Below are 23099 nucleotides of genomic sequence, written 5' to 3'. Positions count from 1 at the left end.
CCAAAACAAACCACCCGATTGGTTCATTATGTGTCACCAGCTTATCACCGCGAGGAGGACGGTCCTCTTAAAGGGACAGGCACAAGATTTTTCACCTCACCATAACTGTAACCCTTAATATCCTACACAGAGACAATGAATGGGATTTTAAGACTGTCATATTGTTTTATTGTTTTACATAATCGATGTTCAAAATGCTATTGAAAAAAATGGACTTGCAGAATTAAGATGCTAATTGAATATATGCTATATCATTGTCATAAGGAGCATAAGGCTTAAATAACAAATAAACGAGCAAACAAGGCCATGTCAATACTGCCGATTTAATAAAATACAAATGTAAAGGTAAATGGTAAACAGCATTTTACTCTATCCAGTGGGACTTTGCATAACACTCCGCATAATCGACCCCCTGTCACTTTAAGGGAAGTTTTGTGTGAATTTCATGAAGGGGCGGTCTCTGGGCGGATCGACTTGTCTCAGAAGAAAAAACACCCCACTCTAGACAGCAAACATCCATCTGAGTGGCTGTAATGCAAAGGATACAACTCGCATCATCATCACAGTCTATAGGAAACAAGATAACAACAAGTTGTCAAGATACCACCGATCATAACGGAAAACGCGTTTGCTGGCGGTGAGTTAATCATCTATTAACCTGCTACAGAGAGAAAAATAATAATGTTATGCACTGCATTTTGATGTGTGTGAGAGTTTGTCAACAAATGTGCGGGGAAGTTGGGCATGCCCGGGCAGAGACGAGCGGGCACTGGACTGATAACGGGGCAGAGCAGATATAGCCTACATTTAAAAAAAATTGGCTGTTTCCATCGCTCAGCCATCGTTCATTCAATGCACTTTAGTGAGCCTTCATCATTTATTTCCCTGGTGGAAGTGAGTAACGATGATTTCATTGCATCACCTCTTCACGCTTCGGTGTCTACTCGTCTGATGTTGCCTGGTCTTTCAGAGACGAGTTGGTCTCATTCTTGTCAGTCGAACTGATTTAGATTTTTAAAAAAGAAATGAAAGGTTGTGTCGTTAATGCTCATGCCTGATAATCAATTTCAACAGGTACAATGACACGTCGTAGTCACGCGCTGCAATGTCCGTTTCGAGTGAGTGAAAATTACAGCTCGCTTATCCTAATGGTGGTTGTTGTGGAGATGAGTTGCATGCAAAGTAGAGAGAAAATGCCAGAGGGTAGAGAGCCAGGCGGGTATGATATTCTCACGATAGCCCACTTTCTTCATCCAAAGGCTACTTAATGTAGTATCGGTCGTCTGTCATGACTGAAATGGGCTACAACCTGCACTTTTCCACGGAAAACACAGTCTTTGTTTGAAATGTGATAGATATCAGTTTTTATTAGTCTAGTTTTGACAAATTTCTCCATTAGAAGAACTAGCCGGCTGCTACTTTCTGCATTTTACGACCACGGTGATACCCGGTCGGACTTGACATGTTTACGCGCAGAGTTGCCCGGGGCATGGTGCTCTTGATGCGGATAGAGATGCACCACATTCCCGGGTGGTCCACCCGAGCCCACGTTTCCTCATATATTTGAATAACCTTGATTGTAATCTCTCATAGTTATTTATCCAAGCAGTGCAATTAGAGCAGATTTGCTTTCCAGAAATTACAACAAATCAACCATTCCCACATTGTGCTGGACTTCTTCTCGTCCCGGCGCTTTCTCATCATAGGTAAAGTAGGGTTCACGCCTGTAAAGCCTCTCTGACTCGCTTGCTGGCAGCCTGTTCCTAGTGCGTGAACCCAGTATGTGAAATAGCAGCAGAGTTCACCTTGTGTCCATCCGCAGCCAGAGCCGTGGAGCAGCGCCCGGTGCACAGATGGTGCAGCAGAGGGAGCCACTTTCTGCTGCTGCTGCTCTGAGCCTCTGACCAGCACTGTGGTGGCTGCCAGGCCTGCCTGCTGCCCCAGGCATTGTGTGTGTGTGTGTGTGTGTGTGTGTGTGTGTGTAGGGGTGTGTGTGTGTGCTGTGTGTCTGTGTGTCCTGTGTGTCTGTCTCACTGTCTATGTTTGTTTTTATGTGTCTGACACTGTGGTAATCTTGCCAGTCTTCTGTTTAGCCGCCAGTGGAAATTCAAGACCCGGCTCGCTGTGCTGTGATTGACACGCAGCACAAATGCACATTTGATCTCAATTAAACTTGCTGTGTAGCTGCAAGCAGCCCTTATTGTTAAGGTGGCATTAACCAACACAGTGCTTCATTTGCCTGAAGGAGGAGTTAAGATGCATTTATCCAACATGACAGATCAGGGCTTGTTGAATTTCACTAATGCACAACTAATTAGTGTGTGTTGGTGACCCCAGTTCTGGACCATTTTTACTCTTAAATGCCCTGGGAGAGAAAGATGGAGGCCAGTAGGTTTGTGGGCCAATATTATTTTTATCAACAACTTTACAGTCCTGTTTAAGAACATACATTTCACATGAACGGTGCGGCCTGGCTAATCATACAGTGTTTTTCCACAGCTGTTCAAAATGTAATCCTCTCCTCTGACTCGATGTGACATAACATCACATAAAGGAACATTTTCGGGAATGACTGGTGCCGCCTCACTCAGTAAACACAATACCAGGGTGTCCAGTTTCAACTTTCGCATTTGCCAGTGGATCCAGCTCGTTTGTCTCCACTTACACAACAAAAAGAAAAGACGACCAGGCACCTTTTGAAAAAGAAAAAGAAAAAATTGAAACAATACTTCACGTTCTGGCACGAGGCCAAGAAGGAAGAAAGTGTATGTTTGCGTTCAGTGGGGGCAGCTGAAGATGCAGTGAAACTTGTTTTCTTTCCTTCGGTCCTCATAAACCTGGCTGCTCTGTGCAGCACATGACACCGGGAGTCTTAGCCAATACTTTGGTTTCACTTAGATTTCACTCTGGCACTGTACGTATGCTGATAGTGTAGACAGGCAGCCATCCAGAGGTTATGTGTGTGTGCTAGAGAGGGAGAGAGAGAGAGAGAGAGAGAGAGAGAGAGATGGGTGTGTGCGTTGAGCAGCAGAAGTGTGCAGGAGGAACCTAATCCCCTGACTGTGCTTTGCTCTGTGGCACACTGTTCCAGATTAAGGTGATTCTGAGGGAAAAAGCCTCTCGGCAGATATCTTTCTGGCACTCAATTACAATTTGGCACATGATCAGGAGCAGCTTGGCAAAATGTGCAGCGGGAGGGTGGCAGAACTGGCGTAGCATCTTTAGCCGCCCACTGGGTCCCCCTACATTGGGTGATTCCATACATTTGGCTCCTCTTGCCACTAATCTGAATGGACTATCACTATATTACAGATGTAATGAGCCTCATAGCTACATCTTACCTTTCTTAAGGCATAAATGTACATTGACAGATCCAACTGTGTTCCTGAGACAATGTTTCTCTGCTTGTTGTGGTATTACCTCACACAACATAAGCCTCTTACTCGTAGGCATTATAATGACTAATGAAGCATTTGCCTTTATTGTTGACAGGGTGAGATAAATTTGCAGTTGCCAGAGGGCAAAGTATCTACCGCTTACAATTTGATATTTGGCGGCTTGTGTTTTGTCTTGAAACAAATCACACCGAATTACCTCTTAGGCAAAGATCATAAACACATAGACAGGTAGGAGTCAAAACACTTGTACTCAAATATAGTGCCTCATGCATTATTTCTCTTAACTGCTAGTACACATTCAAACACGCACACACACACACAGACACACACACACACACACCATGTTTTTCTCTTTTCCTCTCTCATTCTAAAGTTTCCATCCCATGTCCCCTCGTTCTCTCCAGGGAGATTACCGCTGAGGCGTCGGATGGATGATGAGGAGGAGGACATGTCGCGGCCCATCTCGCAGCTCTGGGGAACGCCCTTCAGGGACGTCAAGTACGAAGACCGAGCCACGCAGACCGCGGCCGGACAGGCCCTGGTCGCCGTCACTGCCGCCGCCTCGACCTCGCAGAGCCACAACAACAACAGCATCGGCATCAACGCGCTGCCCTGCAGGTCGCTCCAGCAGCCTCACATACTCTTTCACGGTAAGCGGGGAGTGTGAGATATTGTGAGCCACCTGTGACTGATGTGGCCCTGCAGCATCTGAAACTGAGAGTGTGTGACACAGTGTATCCTCTCACTTTTAGTCACAATTCCCTCTGTTTGCTATAGGCCCTTCTTGATGGAACTGCGGCAATCCTCACAGACCCAAATAATTTCATCTCGCGCTGTGATTTGATAACTTCCATATAGGTCAGCAATTTGGATGGGAGCTGGAGAACTGTGTTTTCTTTTTCTTGGTAGATGAGACAATTGAATTTGAATTATTCCTCCTGAAGTGACAGGCCTGGAAATGAATTTTCCTTGTAGCTGGGAGATCCCCTTTCAGTAACATCCATACTGCGAACCTGAGACACATGCCATTCTAAAAAAACAAAAGTTTTACGTAGATTTACATTTCTCTTATTACATGTACCACACATAGCTGTTTTGCTATTCAAAATCTGATCTATGACATCTATCCAATATTCTATACTCTTACAGTGTTGGAATGTTAGATGTAATTTCTTTTCCTTTTGCATATTCAAATTGCTTTCATTGTGAAAAGTAAAAGCAGACACGCCCACAACACACACACAAAGGCACATACCCACACTAATATGGCCACCAATTTTAATTCAATATTGTTTGCCCGCATCTAATCAAATCAGTGTGACATCACTCTAATCGAATTGGACCGTTGGGTAGTACGTTGTTTGTTTGTTGACTCAGTGTCAGTCAGTGAGAGGCGCATATTGTTCTGGGTTAAAAGTCATCGATACATAAACACCATTGACTATTATTACCCTGCCGTTCATTATAATCTAACCAGTAATGGATGTCATGCACTTGGCTCAGTGCCACTTCTTCTCCTCTCACCATCTCTCTTGTCTTCTTCCCAAGCGTGGTCCAGTGGTTTCACAGCACTCCTATTACTTGGAGATATTATGGTCCTTCTTTTTTTCCCACTGAAACAGGCTTGGCGAGGTAGAATAGCAGGGCATTCTTTACGCGATTACATAAAAATAATTGTTTTTCCCTCCAAATCGCATGACGGCAGAAGCGCATGCTAGGGGCGGCGGCTAAACTCAGTGACACGGCCCAGAGAAGAGGAGGCGGTTCACTGAGGCCGTTGTTGATTTAATAAGGTGTTTGAGTTTTCCGCCCACCGACACTCTCGCTCTCTCTTGTCTGTGGACTTTAGAATGGTACTTATACCTAACATATAATTTATCCATGACCGACCAGATCTGATAGAACCTGTTTGTGTTTTTGAGAGCACTCTAAAGTAGATATGTTTGACTAAGCTGGCCTCTGAGACAGACAAAAGGACAGCTGTGTGTGAAGTCATGCATGCTACTGGTTAATCAAGAAAGTTTGGCTGATCATAAGACTGGAGGGCATGTCTTCTGAGGCTTTTCACTAATACGTCGACTAGTCCAAGATCAGAAAGGAAAACATTGAATCTTGTAAGTTTCATTGAACTGAAAGATGTTTCACACTGCTAATCATTAGTTATGATACATATGACTGATGTTGTTTACTCTCTATATATTGATAACCAGCCCCACATCGCTTTTCATCTTCACACTAACAATAAAAATCTCTCTTTGTATTTGACAGATCCATGAATAATAAAACGTGTTAAATAGCTGCAATATTTATTGCTTTCCCTTTAGGCAACGCTGGATTCCGCTCACATTTCCCCGCTCAGTTTGAGCCTATGGAGGACCGGGGAGAGAGGCAGATTGAGGAGGAGGTGGAGGAGGGCAGAGGGGAGGAAGACGACCGGATGGCAGAGAGGCCCGAGGGGCAGGCGGGAGTGAGCGTCGAGGCACAAATTGGCCGCAAACTTCGGGAGATCGGAGACAAGTTCCACCAGGATCACGTTGAACTGGTTAGTGTAGTGGATCCTCAAATTACTTTATATTGCAAACAACTAGCCGTTCTATTTATAAGGAGTCCTGATATACTTTAGCATCCTGCTTTACCTTAACCTCTCGCAGGAGTTGAATATGAGTTTGTATGTACTCTCAAGCACTACTGGTCAAAATGTGCACAATATGAACACACATGGATGGACATTGCCTTACAGAAGAAAGGGATATCCCCTAAAAAATTGCTTTGTTTGAACCCCAACACCCACAGTAGAGAAGACAGCCGGGGGGAGGGGGGGCTGGTCTAAGGGGCTACAAGGAAGTACAAGATGTTTTTTGTGCAACCTAGTTCAGTGCAAACTTAAGAAGAAAAGTTTGCGTGTGTATTGTGTATGTGTGAACTATTTGTGCTTGTCAGCTTTTACTTGACAAAATGTGTGTGTGAGAGAGACAAGGTTCAAAGCTACTTACTGCCAATTTGTGGCTCACTCTTGGGAAGAAAGGGACCGTACATTTTGCCAGCTGGAGTGGCCACAACCCACACCGGATAAAAATAGCCTAGGCAGTGATTCAACCACTTTCTTGGATCTGGGTGCATTGAGGGAAAAATCCTAAATCACTAATAAGGCATGATTGAGTGTAACTTAATACAGGGTACTAAAAATAAGATGCTGTTATGTATACAACCAATGTGGCTGGTTGTTTGGAATCCATTTTGACAGTTGAGACATTACAGAAACAATAATAATAATAATGTCAATATCCATATAGTGTTTTGATATTGATTCTTAGTTTGGCACTGCGGTCAAGGTCTGCTTTGTTTTACCAGCCACTGAAATAGTACACCTCCATCTGAGCAGATGGGTGCAGGCTAGGCTGCCAATACTGTGTCACAGTAGCACTGATACCTTGCCATTACAGTCCATAGGAATATTAGGGTCAGGTTTCATGGTCTGCCGAGACAGAAGAAAAGAGCGAAATGACGAGCGAAATCCATCCCCTCAGCTGTTTGGGGAGAAAGCTCCAGGTGCTTTTTGGGAAGAGCAGATTAAATGTCTCTCTCTCCCATCTCCGGCCTATTCCCTTTATCCTTTTGTCTCCTCTCTTTCCTGTAATTTAACCATTTGTTTAATATAGCCAGACTTATCTTCCTTGACATGGTTTTTACATATCAGGCGTCACTTTTGTTGAACATATTCCACATTAGGCACTAAAACGGGGACATGCCAAGGCTCTCAGGGTGATGGAGGCACTGAGTTTGGAGACTCGCGACTATTTGCAAAAGCCCCTAAGGGCATAGTTAAGCAAACACTCCCTGTGCAGTTCATAATTAGTAGCTAGCTGTGCATGCCAAGGGAAAAAATCAACATGGAAATATGGCAGGGATTGTATAACTATTTTAGACATTTGATGCCACTTTCTGGAAACAGTTTGCTCACACTCCCAAGACTTTATTTTAACCGAGCTGTACCTTGAACGTGACAAAGGTGTTTACAGGTGATGACGGCATATTCCACCTCCATGGCAACACACACACTCACCTTTTCCACTCTCCAACTGGTATCACTGTGTTTTCAATAACAGGGCAGGGGTTACATGTATCAGTGTTTGAAAACCAATTCCAGGCCTGGCTGACTGACAAAAACAGTTCACATTAGTCACGTCATGAACTTTGTTAATGAGTACAAATACACTGGGAGGGGTATCAAGCGCCTTATCTGTGGCTGTGAGTGTTTTGCCATGGGGTCTGTGTGACAACAAGGTGTGGTTGATAAGCTGTACAAAGTGGTTAATTGTTAGAGAGAGAGAGAGAGAGGAGAGCGAGAGAGAGATAGGACAAAGAAAAAAAGAAAGACAGAAAGAAAGAGACCTTGAGATTGAGATAGAGCAGGTGAGATCGATGTGACTGCCATGGACAGCAGTGAGCACCATGTCTGTGTCTGGGTAGACTTGGCCGGCTGTTTATATGCTATCTAAAAATAGAGTCTGACTCACACACTTATAGACGCAGCCAGTAACATGACAGCTACCCACAATACCTCACTTGTCCCGCTGACTGCCTCGGTGTGTGTGTGTGTGTTTTGGTTTTGTGTGTCTGATTGTGTGACAGAGAGATAAGAGAGTAAATTTTCTTTTTTGTCTGCGAGGCACTAGAGTTTGTTGTTTTATCCTGCATGATCTGATATCACTGTTGCAGGAGTATTCAAATGGCAAACAATAGGAGACAATATTCTCGTTTATGATATCCGGACGTTTCTGTATTGGATTTGTGCTATTGTTAGGCTTTTTCACTTGCTTCCCCATGCAGAAGTTGCCAGCGTGAGTGTGTTTCTTTTTGTGTCTGTCGATCACAGCGAAGCAACTTAGGAGAACTAAGGCGGGGAGGGACAGAAGCAGGGTGTTTTTGTGGTTTGAGTCTTATCTGTCAGGTTTAAGGAGAGCGTGTTAGACTGCTCTTTCCTGTATTTGGCTGCCAAGTGTGGCCAGTAAAATCATAATTTTTCCCTTTGGGGAAAACAGAGTAAATCCATCCTAACATAAGCCAAGGAGCAAACATGCACATTATCAGCTCTAGGCCCGTCAGCTTTCCCTGTTTGAGGTGCATTAAACTGTAAAAAGGCCAAACAAAATACACACCACTCTCCACTACCCACCCAAAGGAGTGCAGAAAGATGAGCCCCAAGTGGAACAAACCAGGGTACTGTTTAAATAAGCACTGCACTGTAGAATTAAGGCAATTAAGGACAATTAGGGTTACATTTAGTGGTGCTGGTTCAGTTCAGTTCAGTCTGCTAGTACTGCATCAAATAGCCTGTGGCGGACTCTGATTGCTAGGCTGGTAGAGACCTTCGCTCTGCTTGTTGGAGAGAGAGGGAGAGAGAGAGAGAGAGAGTGAGAGAGAGAGAGAGAGAGAGAGAGAGAGAGAGATCATAACAAGGAGAATGCTTATGCAACGGGCTGCAATATCTGAATGCGGCTCTTCAGAGAGCCAGTGGGAGCTGTGCTGGAACAGAGATGAGAGGGGAGAGAGGAGATTGTAGGCTGTAAGCAGGAACCCCTTCATCTGTCTGTAGTCCATGAGGGCTGCACGCCCCAACAGAAAGTGACAGAACTGGGAGAAGGCATCTCCATAGGAGGGAGCAGCTTCGGTTTCCTTTGCTTTGTTTCGATAATTATTCAGCTGACTTCGCCATTAGGAGTACAAGAGCCGTGATGAAATAGGGGGCGCATTCTCTGAAAGCCTATCGCTTTGAGGTTTGTTGTTTATAAGTCGACATGCACTAAACTGGATGAGAGGGACCGTCTCGAACCTGAGGGAGGTAGACAGTGATATTATTGAGTTGAGTGGCAGCTACTGAGGATTTAAAAAAAGGACTTTCAACTCTTATCAAGCGGTCCTCACCTCTGTGTCTCTGTTTCTCCCTTTCCCTCTATTCACCTGCAGTGTCACTGGTGTATGCACTGATGTATGCCTAATAAAGGGCGGCCTGTATAGATCAAATATGATCACTGCAAGCACTTGTCAAACACCAACTCCTGCTATTCATTAAAAAACTAGTATAATCTTTGATTTCCCCTCATATGATTCATAATCCTATCCTCCTTGCACTAAATTATGCTCATTGCAGTCTGAATTGCAAGACTATTCCGGTGTCAACAGTTATATTATAGAATTAATTTGTTATTAAGTGCATTTTGTGCTTGTATGTTTGATCTCTGGAAGCAAAACATCTGGTCCTTTGAGCTTGATAGCAAAGTTTTTGACTTAGGATAACAAGTAAATTTACAGGTATTACAATTGACTATTGGCTGGGGGTGGGATTACCTCCGTATTTTGTCCCTAAGGAGTAAGACTATGTCATCCAATGTACCTGAAGTATTCAGCACAATATGTCGTGTGACAGTCATGTTTGCTAGAAAACACAAGCTACTGTTGTGGAAACATCCAAGCTCCCTGGTCATATGGTTTAGCAGACAGGGTTTACCACAGTTCACAAGGCTTTACCTCAAAAACATAATCCCATGACAAAATCAGACAATGCAAATATGAGGGTGTGAATTGATTTCATAACTGATGAAATACTGATGATGAGAGTAGAGGTGATTAAAGTGCAAATATGACTCCACTCAGCTGTGAAGGAAGTTGAAAGTTGTGAGTAATCAGCATTGATTTCCACCACATTGGTGTGAATTGAATGTAGCACTCATTGATGCCAATACCTTCATGTGTTTTCTCTGTTTCTGTTGCAGTTCCTGAGGCACCAGAGACAAAACCTCCCTGCCTGGATGCGCCTTACGATGGCCCTGTTTGGCTTTCTGTTTCCACGAGAGGGTCTCATGCCCCGCCTGAGAGGAGAGCAGAGATGAAGGGACTCGCTCGCGGTCCTTGCCTTGGCCCTTGTTTTGTCCCCACAGAGACAAGGGACCAGACTTTTGAGATGGCACTGTAAGATGGAACACGGGTTTGGATTTTCTTTTGTTTTGTAAATGAATATGAAGTTGAGATGAAGACAACACTGGTCACCGCTGGACGGAGACTCAATCACGATTTTTTTGTTTTTGTTTTTCGCCTCTCCGAGAAGAAGCCATTGTGTTTGAAGAGATATTTTCGAAATATTTGTAAGATTACCTATTTTGTACAGTAAATTGCTCTTTTTATTTGGTATTTCAAATCTTGAAGGACCTCCATCAGTCCAGGGAATGCCTTATTCTCTCCTGCCACAGTACATACTCTTTTGCATCAAGGAAACCATAAGAAAGGGATGAATTTAGGATTAGGCCACTTTTTGGCGACAAAACTGTGGACATGGACGCTTCTGTGCTGAAGTTACTGACTCAAAACCTTGACGACACAAGGCACATTTCTAACTTATTCTCAGAATAACAGAAAACCCTGTACTAAACCTTTACTGTTCCACACTGGTTAGTTTGAAAATGGTTGTCATTACATTTTTGCGGTGTTACACTGGTGTTGCACTGTTGGTCAGTTTAGATGCGTGTTCCACCAGCCTCCACTGTAGACGTAGGGACATTTTATCAACTTGTGTCTTTCACTGGTGTCATCCATCAGCAATTTTCAAAACCACTCATGTTGTTTGAAGTGGCTTCAATGACCCATTTTGTTGATTCAGATCCTGTTGATTTAAAGGACAAATGCATGTATACTTGAACTTAGGTGTACTGAAGATACTAAGATAGGTCTGCTTTCAGTCGAGCAACTTCAAGACCTGACATCGTAATCGTGATTAGAATTTGTGTTTGAGCATTACTCTTACAATTCGTGATCATGTGTTTGTAGTTGCGTACTTACTGTATCCAAAATTTAACGTAATTTTGAAACCAAATAACAAGCACAAACGTGTCAAAGTGGAACAAGTCTCACTCGTGGGATTACGATCAGGGAACTGCAAACAATCAGACAGCTGGAAAGCTTTTGATAAGTTTCATCGTCTTCTTAAGCTTTTCAGGATTTCTTTCTCTGGCTGGATTGACAATCGCAATTGATGGCTTGATCTAAATATATGCATCAGCTCGTGACCTTCGTTGCATTACGGGTCGCCTGTGAAAGAGATGAAGTTGTTATCAGCGTTTTTGGGGTTAGCAATATTAAAGCCAGCGGAAGGAGTGAAATCTTAGGGATCATTTGCATTTACAATCAAATTGACATCCACAGGACATTTCTCAGCATATGGCCATCTTGCAACAGTGTGTTCTCAATGAAATACAAATATCTCTTTACTATTAACCCAAACTATTTTGTTACAGAAACATTTTGGCTTCAAGTTACAGATTACAACGAAATAGATGCATTTTGTGTTAAATTCTAAATTCTAAATTCTTTACACCAGGGGCAACTAACTGTCTAAAGCACTGATTTGAAAAGTGATGTGCTAATATTATGTATCTCAAGGTAAAATTCAAGCTTCTGAAATTGTCTTTTATTTCCAAGAATGACTCTTTCAAAGTGCTTTCTTTCACCAAACTGCCAGTGGTACCATTCAACTTGACTGAGAGCTTAGTAATTACAGCTGTTATTCAGCTCCCAAACCATTTTTTTTTATCACAACAGACTGTCTGGGTATTTCAGAAAGTTCATACATCCTTGTGTGACGACTGCCAAGATAGTGCAGCATTTTGCAACGACACAGCCACTGTTTTTCAATGTAAGATTTAACAAGTAAAAAAAGTCTTTAATATGACGTTAACAATTCCTCAGTAGATGTATTACTTCAGTCTATTGTAGACTGATAATATGAACATGTTTGAAGACACTGATGGGTTTTCTTTCTCTTTTCTTTTATTATATTTTCTTCAGGGAGTAGTTACTGCCCATTTTAAATACCTGACTCTCATTTTGAGCTGCTGAGAATCAGCGTTTGTTGACAGAGTGAGGAGTCGATGCAGGACTTTATATGATGGTGTTAGTCTTTATGATTGTGTGATTGTAGTAGACGACACTGCACAAGCAGAGGAGAGAGAGAGTTTTATCAGAAGATTTACATTTTCCAAAGCATTTTTACTCAACGTAACAGTTACTAGAAAAAATTAAAGTGTGTTACAGATTGTCAGGAAGTTCTTGTACAACATAATTAGCTGAACCAAAAGTTTGTTTCCTGCAAACACTGAACGCTGAGCCAATTTAAGTAGTCGTGACGCACTCTCTGGTCGTCAGTCCAAAGCCTCACTCTCTTTCTCTATTCATTCAACTTCATGTTCAACTACTCCCTGTCTTTATTAAGAACAAGCCTGTTAAGTTTCATTTTGTTTGGTTTCTTTGAAATAATTTATTCTAATTTATTTTGTGTATATTTGCTCAGTGCTACTGTATAGATGCTATCTCAATGTGTACAGTCAGTTTCTTCTCATTGTTGATGTGCATTCAGTTCTGTGTTTAATGCCTGTGTGTGGGGAGGTTGGACTAAAGCCATGTGCCTCGTGCGTTCTCACACGAGCCGTGTGAGTCTTTACAAATCACATGAACAACAGACAATCAAATGTACAAAATGTGCCTTGTGAGCAACAGACCTGCCGCATATTCATCAACACTTGGCATGATTTCCTAAAGACAGCGGTCACAGCTCTTTCTTACTTCGCTTGGGCTCTCTGAGATCAAGATGCTATGATACAATAGTGGAGGCAGAAACAGCGCAGCGTGTTTTGCCTCGATACAAAAAGCCCATCAGTTTGGTTCCTCATATCGGCTCACGAGGCACAGGCTCAACCTTTGACATCTCTTAGCACACATGGCGAGGTTCACCACGCGAAACCTTCTCAATATCAGAAACGACTGTTTGCAATCAATGTGCACTGTAAAAAAAGATTTCTACCTGTATATTTTGCGCCTCTCTCTTTTTACTCCTGTGCTGAACTTCCCCTCTAGATTCTTAAATCTCTTTAAGATCTGTAATATGCTGGATTGGCCTAGCTCGTCTAGGTTTCTGTGCTTTATTATCTACAATCTAGTAGGGCTGTGGGTTTACATTTGAAGGAGGAATGAGCCACCATGGTGCCCAGTATTATTTGTATGTGAGATGGGTTGCACAGTCACTCAATAGGCAAGATGTTGATCTCAGCCTATAGTTACCAACCGTTGTTGCAACCCTGACTCAAGTGAAACATTTGTTATATGTTCAACCTTCAGTGTCTTGAATATCAAATTTCTTCAATCGGTTTTTTGAATATCCAAGAAAGAGTGCATCTTTACTGTCAAGTGCTGTGATTGGTGTTTTTTATACATTAAACATGAATTTGCCACAGCTATTATTGCTATCTTTATAAAAAGATTTTAGCAAAAAATTTTCCATACCTTTTGTAAAAAGACAAAGAAAGAGCAACAACACAGCTTCTTGCTTTTCTACGATTGCTTTTTCATTGTTGTGGCATTTTTTTAATTTTACCTTTTGCCAAGTCTGCTGTGTCACTCTCAGTTCAAGGGCTTTTTCAATATATGTATATGGAGTAAAAATGCATGTCCAACATTCCTGAAAAATCTGTATCTTAAGGGTTTGAATGTAATTTAATGGAGTGAAAACCACAATATCTCTTTTAATACATGAACTGAACAGTAGAACTTATTTCAGACTGCTGTGCTCAGTGCATGGGGAGTTTTTATTGTCTTTACCTTCACATTGCTTTCTTTACGTTCAGAGTGGTCTCAAGGATTTCACATTCATGTGTCCTATGAAGTGAGACCCAGTCCAAATGTAGCAGTTTTGTTAAAGCATCGGCTGTGTTATCTTTGGGACTGCTCTGTGTGTACTGCACCGTTTCCAAACAGCGCAGAACATGGAGGGGAGGAGGGGGAGGAGGAAGGGGGGTGTTTGTTTTTTTCTAGTGCAATATGCTGTACATAAGGTACATAAGCTTGGCTCTCGAAAAATCTTACAATTTCTCTTAATTTCTTTTGTTGTTAAATGGGTACATTGCTGTTTTTTTTTTTCATTAAAATTTTATGAACAATTCATAATGGCTTGTGCTTCCTTTCTGTCCTTAACCACAAGAGGTAAAACCTTTGTTCATGTGCACCAGACAAGCAATAATCAAGATGTCTTACTCGCAGAAGTAGCAGCGCAAATCATCTTGAAGATCGTCTTTTATATCATTCAAGCCCACACAAACAATTTAACAAACAAGGAATCATGTTCGTTGTGTAATTTTGTCCTAGTTTCATCTTTACTGTTATCTTAAGGTCATTATGTAGAAGGGAGCCATGCCTGAAACACCAGGCTTTTTGGTGTTGGCTCCTATTTCAGCCATTGATTATTCCTAGTCTAGTCCTTTTTAAAACCACACTAAAAATGGGAAAACATGGAAGCCCACTCAGCAAGTGAGGAGCATGTAATAGCTTGGCACAGTGAAGTAGCAGTGGACTAGCAGTGGAAGTGTAAATTTATATGATTACACTTCCTCTTCTTAGGACATGAATAGTCTTCGCAATGTGTCTCAGAATAAGTTGAATTTTCAGTAGGCACCCAGTAAAAATCCTAGTAAAAGATGAATCCATGCAACCTGTCATTCGTGCATCAGGGTGTTCAAACATGACCTCACACGCCTCCTAACACTACTGCTACAATCCCAACAGACACAGTCCTTGAAGGAAAACGACTTTTATGAACAGACTCCGGTGATTTAGCGCTATTGAAAGTCCCTAAAAAGTAATTTAGCACGAACAATGGAAGCGTTTCATAAGCCCAGGAGGCAGCGAAGGGCGTTCAGCATTGCTTTACGCCTGCTCTTCCTTCGGGGGGAAAGGTACGACCTTATATAAGCTGTGATTCACTCTTCTGTCACCTGGCTTCTGAGGTGATCTCCCTTAGGCAGATGCTTTGTACAAACAGAGGTAGCAAAGAAGGTTAAGGGAGTATGGGAGGGCATACATGAGAGGGCGTAGATACACATGGCCTCGGGAAAATGGAGAATTTATGTTTCCAGAGAGGGCCTGTCTGTCCTGCGCCTCACAAAGATACTACTACACTCCAGTTTTGCATGTTCAAACATGCTGTACTCTAGTTATGACACAGTCAGATATTATCATAATGTAGTTGTTTCAAAAGGAGCTACAACTGTCACCTTTGGGGTGTTTACCCACGCAGTGTGTGCCTGCTTCTGTCTTTTGCAAGCAGTTTATGAAGTCAAGGGGGAGTTATATGTTTAAACATAGACACTGAAAGCTGGCAGACAGACTCCCTGTTCAAGCCCTTTATTTGCATAGAACAAGATGAAGAACAATGCGAGACAAACGGCTGACTTTGGATTGTCAGTTTACTTCACAGACTTGTGTTTCTACTCTCAAAAGTCCTCAGAGTACACTCAGCACTCAGCTTGGACTTTACTAGATGCTGACATGCTTTCATTCTCATTTCTAATTTCAGAATAATTTGATGTCCTGATTTATGTCTATGTGAAATATTTTCCTTTCCTTCTCTCGAGCCGTAAATTACCCGGTGCTCATTTAATAAGGCATGTCACTCTTCCTCACACTCTTGGCCAAAATCTCAGTGTGGAAATTGCAAGCAGGCCAGCTAGTGCACATAAACACAGAGTTTGCTCTTCTTTTAATCCTCGTTATAGTTTAGCGATGCAGAACAGAAGTTTGTGGAGGCATGATAAACCCAGAGTGTCAGTTTATAATCCCAGGCTGTCACAGAAACTCTCCCTTCTACATTCTATATTACAAATGCGAGATGCATCTCAGAATCCCTTAGAGAGTAATACTAATATACCCAGGGTTTTTTGACCGCTAAACCCCCACTGTGATTCCCCTAGACCTCCTGTGAAAGCCTCGTCCCCCGGGAGCCGTGGTAAATACAGATGAGTATGTGTACGTGCATGTGTGTGTGTGTGTGTGTGTGTGTTCTTTGGGGAGAAAAGGAGAGAGGGGAGGGGAGGGGGAGGGGGAGGGGGGGGGGAGGGGGAGGGGGAGGGGGGGTTTGCTTGGCTCAGCACTTTTGCAGACAGCGCTGAAGCCGGCCAGACAAAGGCCTCCCTGTTCCCCCGGCCAGTCGCTGAGAGGAGACGCCCTCATGATAGCCCAGTGCCTATCTCTGAGGGTCACGCCTCAGCTTCGGCAGAGAAGCTCCAGTCCCTCTCGCTCTTGTTGTTTACGTCTGCCTTGCCTGGCAGTTCCACAAAGTTTAACCCTCTGGTGTCTGCGTAATGGTGCAAGCGGGGAATGACTCTCAATGTTGGCTCAAGGACTTTACTCTGTATTAATATCATCAACATTGCCGTGAGATAAGAGATTTTATATTTCAACATCAAATAATGAAAAAGGAAGTGGTTACATGCAGCCTTCTCATTGGTGTCACTGTGTCACACAAGTTTGCAGAGTCACTTAGATAACTGAATATTTCCGAACCCTTGTGTAGGCATTGATAAAACAAACCTTCAGTTTTTACCATTGTTTAATTTTTCGCAATTTGTTCTGTGCTGCCACCGGAAACTAAGACAAAGTGAGAACAGGAATGTGCTTATCGCCCTGGTTTATAAATCTGCAGAATGACCTCAGGAGATGTATTGTAGAGTGCTGACATTTCAATTATCACCTTCTGAAGGCTTTCTGCTTCTTACAGTTGCTGTCAGGGAAATAGGGCAAGGTAGGGTGCATCTTCCGGTAGTGCTGATTGATGACTGCATTGAGTTTCAACAAATCTCTAAGAAACAGTTGACAGACCTGATGAACTCTGTCACCACCTACCCCAGTGTACTCCGTGTTTTTACTTGATGGAAGTATGCCTCAAGGTTTTTTTGAACATCCAACTGAAATACTAAGAAAAACATGAAAAACATTTATCATGGTGAATAGAGTACAAATCCTTTCTGACAGAGGACATATAAATATTTTCCCAAAAAGAAGATCAATTGTCTGAGACTGGTGCGAGACAGATATTTGATCTCATGACATCTTTCTCAAAACAGCGAAGAAAAGCATGAATAACAGAGGTAAACTGAAGGGGGTAAAAGAATGATATGGCATCATAGAATACAATGGGTGCGGTTCCATCCTCTGAGGAAATGAACTTCCGGTCCGTAGAGAATAGGTCCCACTGCCCTGAAATGGCACACGTGTCAGGTGTAGCGCTGACGTGGGGCGTCGGGTCAAAACACACTGGTGCAGCTGCAGGCGAGGAGCGGCTCTGGGGAATAGCGTGACTTCCTTCATAGATCAGTTGCTGCCCAGCGGACCGTATCACAACAGATGACTCGTGTCCAAACACCTACCTGTGTTGTAGCGGGGACAACTTCATGGCACGTGAAACAATCCCTGCACACTGCTCTTACTTGTGGATTTTTAAAAAAATGGTATGAAGCAATGGCTTTGAATGGGACAATAGTGCCAATATGGCCACTAAATATTGCTTTAATAAGTATATTTTTTCCTACTTTTGTGTGAAATGGTGAATTGAAAATAGGGGAACAGGAGAGAAAGTTTCCTAGAAATAATGAGATCTTTTTACCTATCCCCTTAGGAAAATACTTTGTTCATGGCAGGGCAAAACTGGGGCTTGAACACAGGTCCCTCTAACCACTAGGCCACTCTTTTGCCCTGGAGATGGATTCACCGGCTTTTGCCAGGATCCACCAGTCAAATCGTGACTCTATCATGACAAAAAAAACAAGCTACCAAGGAAAAAAAGCAAAATGAGCCATGAGTCACCATTTCTCGGAGACAACCTCTTGCAAATTGGCAGCAGCATTCCACAGTTACCTGGCTCCGCTCTGACTGGGCCGCGCTGCCCCTCACACACGCCCCGCGCCGCACCACCAAATAAGGGTGGGGAGCAGTCAATCCATCTCCTAGGGTAATAAAAGTTAAATGCGGCCTCCGAGTCGAGACATGCCTCCGGGGGGACTGTGTGCACGGGGCGTCCGCTATTGTCTCCGTCATCTCGGGCCCCTGTATCAAGGGGAGGATAAACCGCTGAGATGATAAGTGGGTATTTATACGGTGGTGGCTGCTGTCTAATTCAAGACAGATGAGTGGTAAAGTGCTGCAGCAGATAGGGCAAACAGCCTCTGGAGACTCAAGAACCAACCAAACACAATTCTCTCTCTCTGTTTCCCAGATAAAGGGATGAAATGATAGCATGTATTACAATAATAGCACATTTTATATTATATATTATGCAAAATCATCAGATTATGTGTATTTGCATTCAAAATCAAATCAATAACACCTGTTTCAGACTTAGGTGAAGGCCTGGGCGGAAGGATCTAAGGGTTTCCCAGACTGTAATGCCAAACTGCACAGTGATACTAAAACATCCTATTGGAGCATTCAAATACCACTGAGTTTCTATGATCACTGCACCACTACTATGCTCCACTTCCCAAACACAGTTCTCCGTTTGTCAGATGGAAAGATTTGCATCTGCGGTCCCCGTTCTCTGACGTTTCGAAAGAGCTGGCCCTTTTTTTTCATGTTTATGGCGAGTCACCGGTGTGTTCCTTCCTGGCAGGTTTTGTTTATGACTCTATCTGCTGGATGAGGGTCAAAGCCCGACAATCCTGTTTGTTGACTCTGCAAACAACCGTGAATACTTCCAGAAACTTCTATCGGTGGCAGTATCAGTTTACATAATGACATAATGACTCGGTGACATGCAGGCTGTGACAAGATGTCCTGCCCATAAGGTAAATGTGCAATGTGTAGCTAATTATGAAACAACAGTGCAGTAACAACATCCATCCTGTAGTTGTTGTTGGCTCATGGAGATAATGAATGCGCTTTGTGAAAGAAAGAAAACAGTAAGTGTGTGTGTGTGTGTGTGTGTGTATGTGTGTGTGTGTGTGTGCGTGCACGTGTGTGTGTGTGTGTGTTCGGATGAATCATATGCAGGTAGTGAAAACACCTGCATACAGGTTTTGTGGTGCTTTCTAGTTGTGCGTGTAGACAGAACAAGATATTTATGGAAGGCATAAGCCTCATGGAAATGATGGAGTATGGGATGGCAACAAAGGGACTGACTAGTTGACTTATTGCAGTATAAACAAAAATCCAATGGTTCCGTATGTTACATATGACAGGGTTTTCTCATGATAATCCCCTTGTGTGCTCTCAGTCGGAAAGACAGTGGAGACAGGCAAACAGTTCTGTAAAGTTCCATATTTCTTACATGAATTTTCAATTTCGAAATGTTTGCAATTTGTAAGAGACATTATTCTCCCAGATATCACTAATCCACAATTGGGCCAGTAGTTGTTGTGTTTGATAAATGAACTAAAATTATTTTACTGTTACTGTAATGTAACCTTTCATTGCATGCAAACTTTGCAGTACGTTATTACATTAGATTTTTCTTTGTAAACACTGATAAAATGCAGTTATCTTGATAGTAAATGGAAGAGTTTCCCAGTCACAGAAATGCACTCAAGGTCTTCTTCCCAGACTCTTTCGCTCTCTTTCCTACACGTTCCCATGTGGCTTCAAGTCATATTTCCTATCCGTTTATTGGGTTAAACAGGGAGAGCGTGCAATTCATTTTGTTTTAAGTTTAGAGCAGACTTCTTAAGGCCACAGCTAATGCAGGGACCTTAGATTTTCAGGGCACTCAGAGGAAATTATACTTGGGCTGAGTAAGTGAAACGAAAACATTGGAAGGGAAAGCGATTGTGTTCTGAGGGAAGACATAATGGCTGCTCACTTTGTTTGTCCATCACATCATATTACAGTATTAATAGAGCGCCTCTGTTCCAGTTGGCAGTGGCGAAGACCTATACAGTAAGAAATAACAATCAAGTAGTCAATCAATTTGGAAAACAAAACATCCACATACTAAGATGTTAACGATGGCAAAGAATGGCAGAATAGAATAAGAGTCCGTGTGCCTCTGGAAGAGATCCAGACGGCTGAGCGTCTCCCCATGTGTTTCTTCAGAGTCCATAAACTTTTTATTTCTGAACAATTCTGATTGACCTTATGGATCAGTCTGCTTCTGTCGGTTGGTTCGTTCATTCGTTTATTTATTTGTCTCTCAAGCACAATATCTCAGACACCACTGATCAGATTTTGACGAAATTTTGGGGAATGATGCATCTCACCACTTGTTTATGGCATTACATATTGGTTGTTGATTGACAATGAGGGGGGCTGAATCATTCATTTACTATTACTTTGTTCTTTCAGTGCTCTGGTATAATGTTAAAATAGGTAAGCAGTTTTATCAAATTGCATAGAGTGCTTGTGTCTTTATAATATATTGTTATACTCACAAGTTAGTCTATCATGTCGTTTCAGAAAGAAATTCTCTGAGATCTGCTGAAGTAATTAAGTGTTGGACAAAACCAGAGAGAGTACCGGAGAGTTTAACAGTTCATGGATTCTGTCATAACCACTAGCTCACCCCCTGAACACACGAAACTAGCTTGGATGTTTTGTGTGCTCTCAGTCCCGAGCAGTTGCTGCCCTGCTCCGCAGCTGGAAAACCGAGGGATTGAGGCATTGTTTTGTATGTTAACACAGTCTGTCCCGCTGAGGTAAAAATAGTTCCCAGCTCTATTCTCTTACGGCAGAGCCAGCGAGGGCTCAGCCAAAAACAATATTTGGACATGGCAGCAGATGTCCCCAAACAAGCCCAGTAGGACAGGCCTGCGAGGGGAACTTTTGGCATTGCCCGACTCCAGGGAGAGGGGGGAATAAGCTGGAAACAATGTGGTTTATGAGGACACTTGAAATCTGTGTATATTCTTATAGCCTTGTGGGGAGAACATAAGTGCCTGCTTGTATCTCACCTCGAGACACTCTATGGGAGGCTCAGATTTATAGATGATGAGGAACCTGCCTCTTAAAATTAAGTGGGGGCAAGTTCATTGAGTTCACCGACTGATTTCTGGCTTTGGTCAGGGAACTTACACTTCAATTTGAGAACTGAAAAAGAAGAGAAAGAAATCCCTCTTTCTCTCTCTCTCTTCCTCTCATTCTTGCTTTTGCAATTGGCTTTCAGTTTGTGTGGTGTGATATCTACACATCAAAATGGTGGGAAATGTGCACTAATGTTTGCCTTTCAGACACAGATAGTCTGATCACTTCCATTTCTTTGTTGCCTGTTTCAAGAAACCTGCTCCCTTTTCTCTTCCCTAAAGAGCCATATTTATAATGGTGTTTCTCTACCAAAATTTGAATAGGGTATCCTTAATAAAAAAAATTCTGTCCACAAATTACATGGAAAAATAATGTTTAAGCCAAGGCACTGGACTCACCAACTTTGTGTCTGGGAGAATCTGAAAAGTAAATCAGTTTTATACATATGGAAAGTAAAACACGTTTGTCCAAGACAACTTGACCACTATTACGGATGACACAAGGTCTTGGCAAAGACAAAGCTATCCACCTTAAAGCATAAAGCATATTGATGAATGTCTTCACAAATGAAAACACACCTCTTTGTTTTGTACAAACTATGTGAGCTGTGAGTAACTACCTCATTTTGTTCATTCACTCAATCTATCATTTCAGTTTATGCATGCAGTCCGCTGCAGCTCTTGGACTTGCTAGGCAAGCTGTCTAGCTTGGCACTGGGCTCTGCCGGTGCGAAGCAATAAGCAGAGTATCAATCTGTTTGAGTAATTAAGACAATAAATCTGGAATTATCTGGCGTTGGTAGCTAACTTGGTCAGCCAAGAGGAGAACAGCGCCAGGCTTGGGCGAAAGTTCGTCAGAGCTTTTCCCAGAGTGAGGCTTGCCAGCCAGGTGTTGGATTGCCCTGGCCTGACTGCTTCACCACACAGATGAAATCCCCCTTCTTGATGAACTGAGATTAGATATCTTCATTTTTTTATTGAAATAGTACGTGATTATATTGCTATTATGTGTGATTTTCATATCTTCCTGCTGTTGAAGACTGAACCAGTTCTCTCTGTGTAATGTAGCGTGCCAGTCCCAGCTGGATTCTCCAGACTTGTGTTTGACTATGTGATTCTTGGATGGTGATCAAGGTCAGTTTCCAGCTCTCAAGAGGAGTGTGATGACCCAATCAATCATCAGATAGATTAGTGAAATCCTGGTAAAATTTCAGCTATGCTGTACTAAAAGATAACTACAATGGAAAATGATTGGCTAATATTGTTGGTCTGATCTGTCTGGAAAGGTCTGCAACAAATGTATCAGCAGCACTTTACATTATGGTACACAAATTACAGGAAATAATTGTGTAATTACATAAATAACAAGTAACTATTGGCAATTATAATGTGTAATTTCTCAGTTAAATGCCGGTAAGCACAGGAGCTCTCTATAATGGAAATATCCTTAGCATTATAACAGTGCTACATTAATGTAGTAAGTTGTGCAATCATTACTGAATAATTATTATGTAATAATTTGGAAACAGTTGCTTACTGGTCCTTTCCTTCTCTCTTAATTGGAACTTCCATATTCTAGCTCAGAAGATGTCAGAGGATGTACACAAATGTTTCCAAAGTATTACATGGTAATTATTTAGCAATTATTGCAGAACTTACTACATTAATGTAGTAAACAAAAACGTACACATTATAATTACTGTTACTTAACAGTTTCTTTCTGATGATTTTTATATAATTACACAGTTTATTATACATATTACCCTGTCATTTGTGTAACATAATGTAAAGTGCCACCAATGTGTCTTATTTCAACAACTAGGCTTATTACAACATGCAAAGCTGCACAGATCTGTGACACAGCTTCAGAGCAACCATG

General features: G+C 42.3%; 1 protein-coding gene across 1 annotated transcript; it reads left to right on the top strand.

The window, feature by feature from the left end:
* Positions 1 to 514: 514 nt before the first annotated feature.
* Positions 515 to 14335, top strand: bmf2 (BCL2 modifying factor 2). Its single transcript, XM_071537991.1, has 4 exons — positions 515 to 637; positions 3803 to 4048; positions 5723 to 5940; positions 10172 to 14335. Exons 2-4 carry the CDS (start codon positions 3826 to 3828, stop codon positions 10286 to 10288), a joined length of 558 nt encoding a protein of 185 aa, XP_071394092.1. The 5' UTR covers positions 515 to 637; positions 3803 to 3825; the 3' UTR covers positions 10289 to 14335.
* Positions 14336 to 23099: the final 8764 nt, after the last annotated feature.

This window comes from Centroberyx affinis, unplaced genomic scaffold (genome assembly GCF_046629955.1).
Source record: "Centroberyx affinis isolate AG114_WGS23_722 - 3 ecotype Tasmania unplaced genomic scaffold, CSIRO-AGI_Caff_v1 ptg003179l_1, whole genome shotgun sequence".
Classification (NCBI taxonomy): domain Eukaryota; kingdom Metazoa; phylum Chordata; class Actinopteri; order Beryciformes; family Berycidae; genus Centroberyx; species Centroberyx affinis.
The sequence above is the reverse complement of the archived record's forward strand: the minus strand, read 5'-3'. Positions and strand labels throughout refer to the sequence as shown.

Coding starts and splice junctions, on each gene's coding strand:
- bmf2 (XM_071537991.1), top strand. CDS start 3,826: ATGGATGATGAGGAGGAGGACATGTCGCGGCCCATCTCGCAGCTCTGG. Junction 4,049..5,722: donor GCCTCACATACTCTTTCACG/GTAAGCGGGGAG, acceptor CTTTCCCTTTAG/GCAACGCTGGATTCCGCTCA. Junction 5,941..10,171: donor ACCAGGATCACGTTGAACTG/GTTAGTGTAGTG, acceptor TTTCTGTTGCAG/TTCCTGAGGCACCAGAGACA.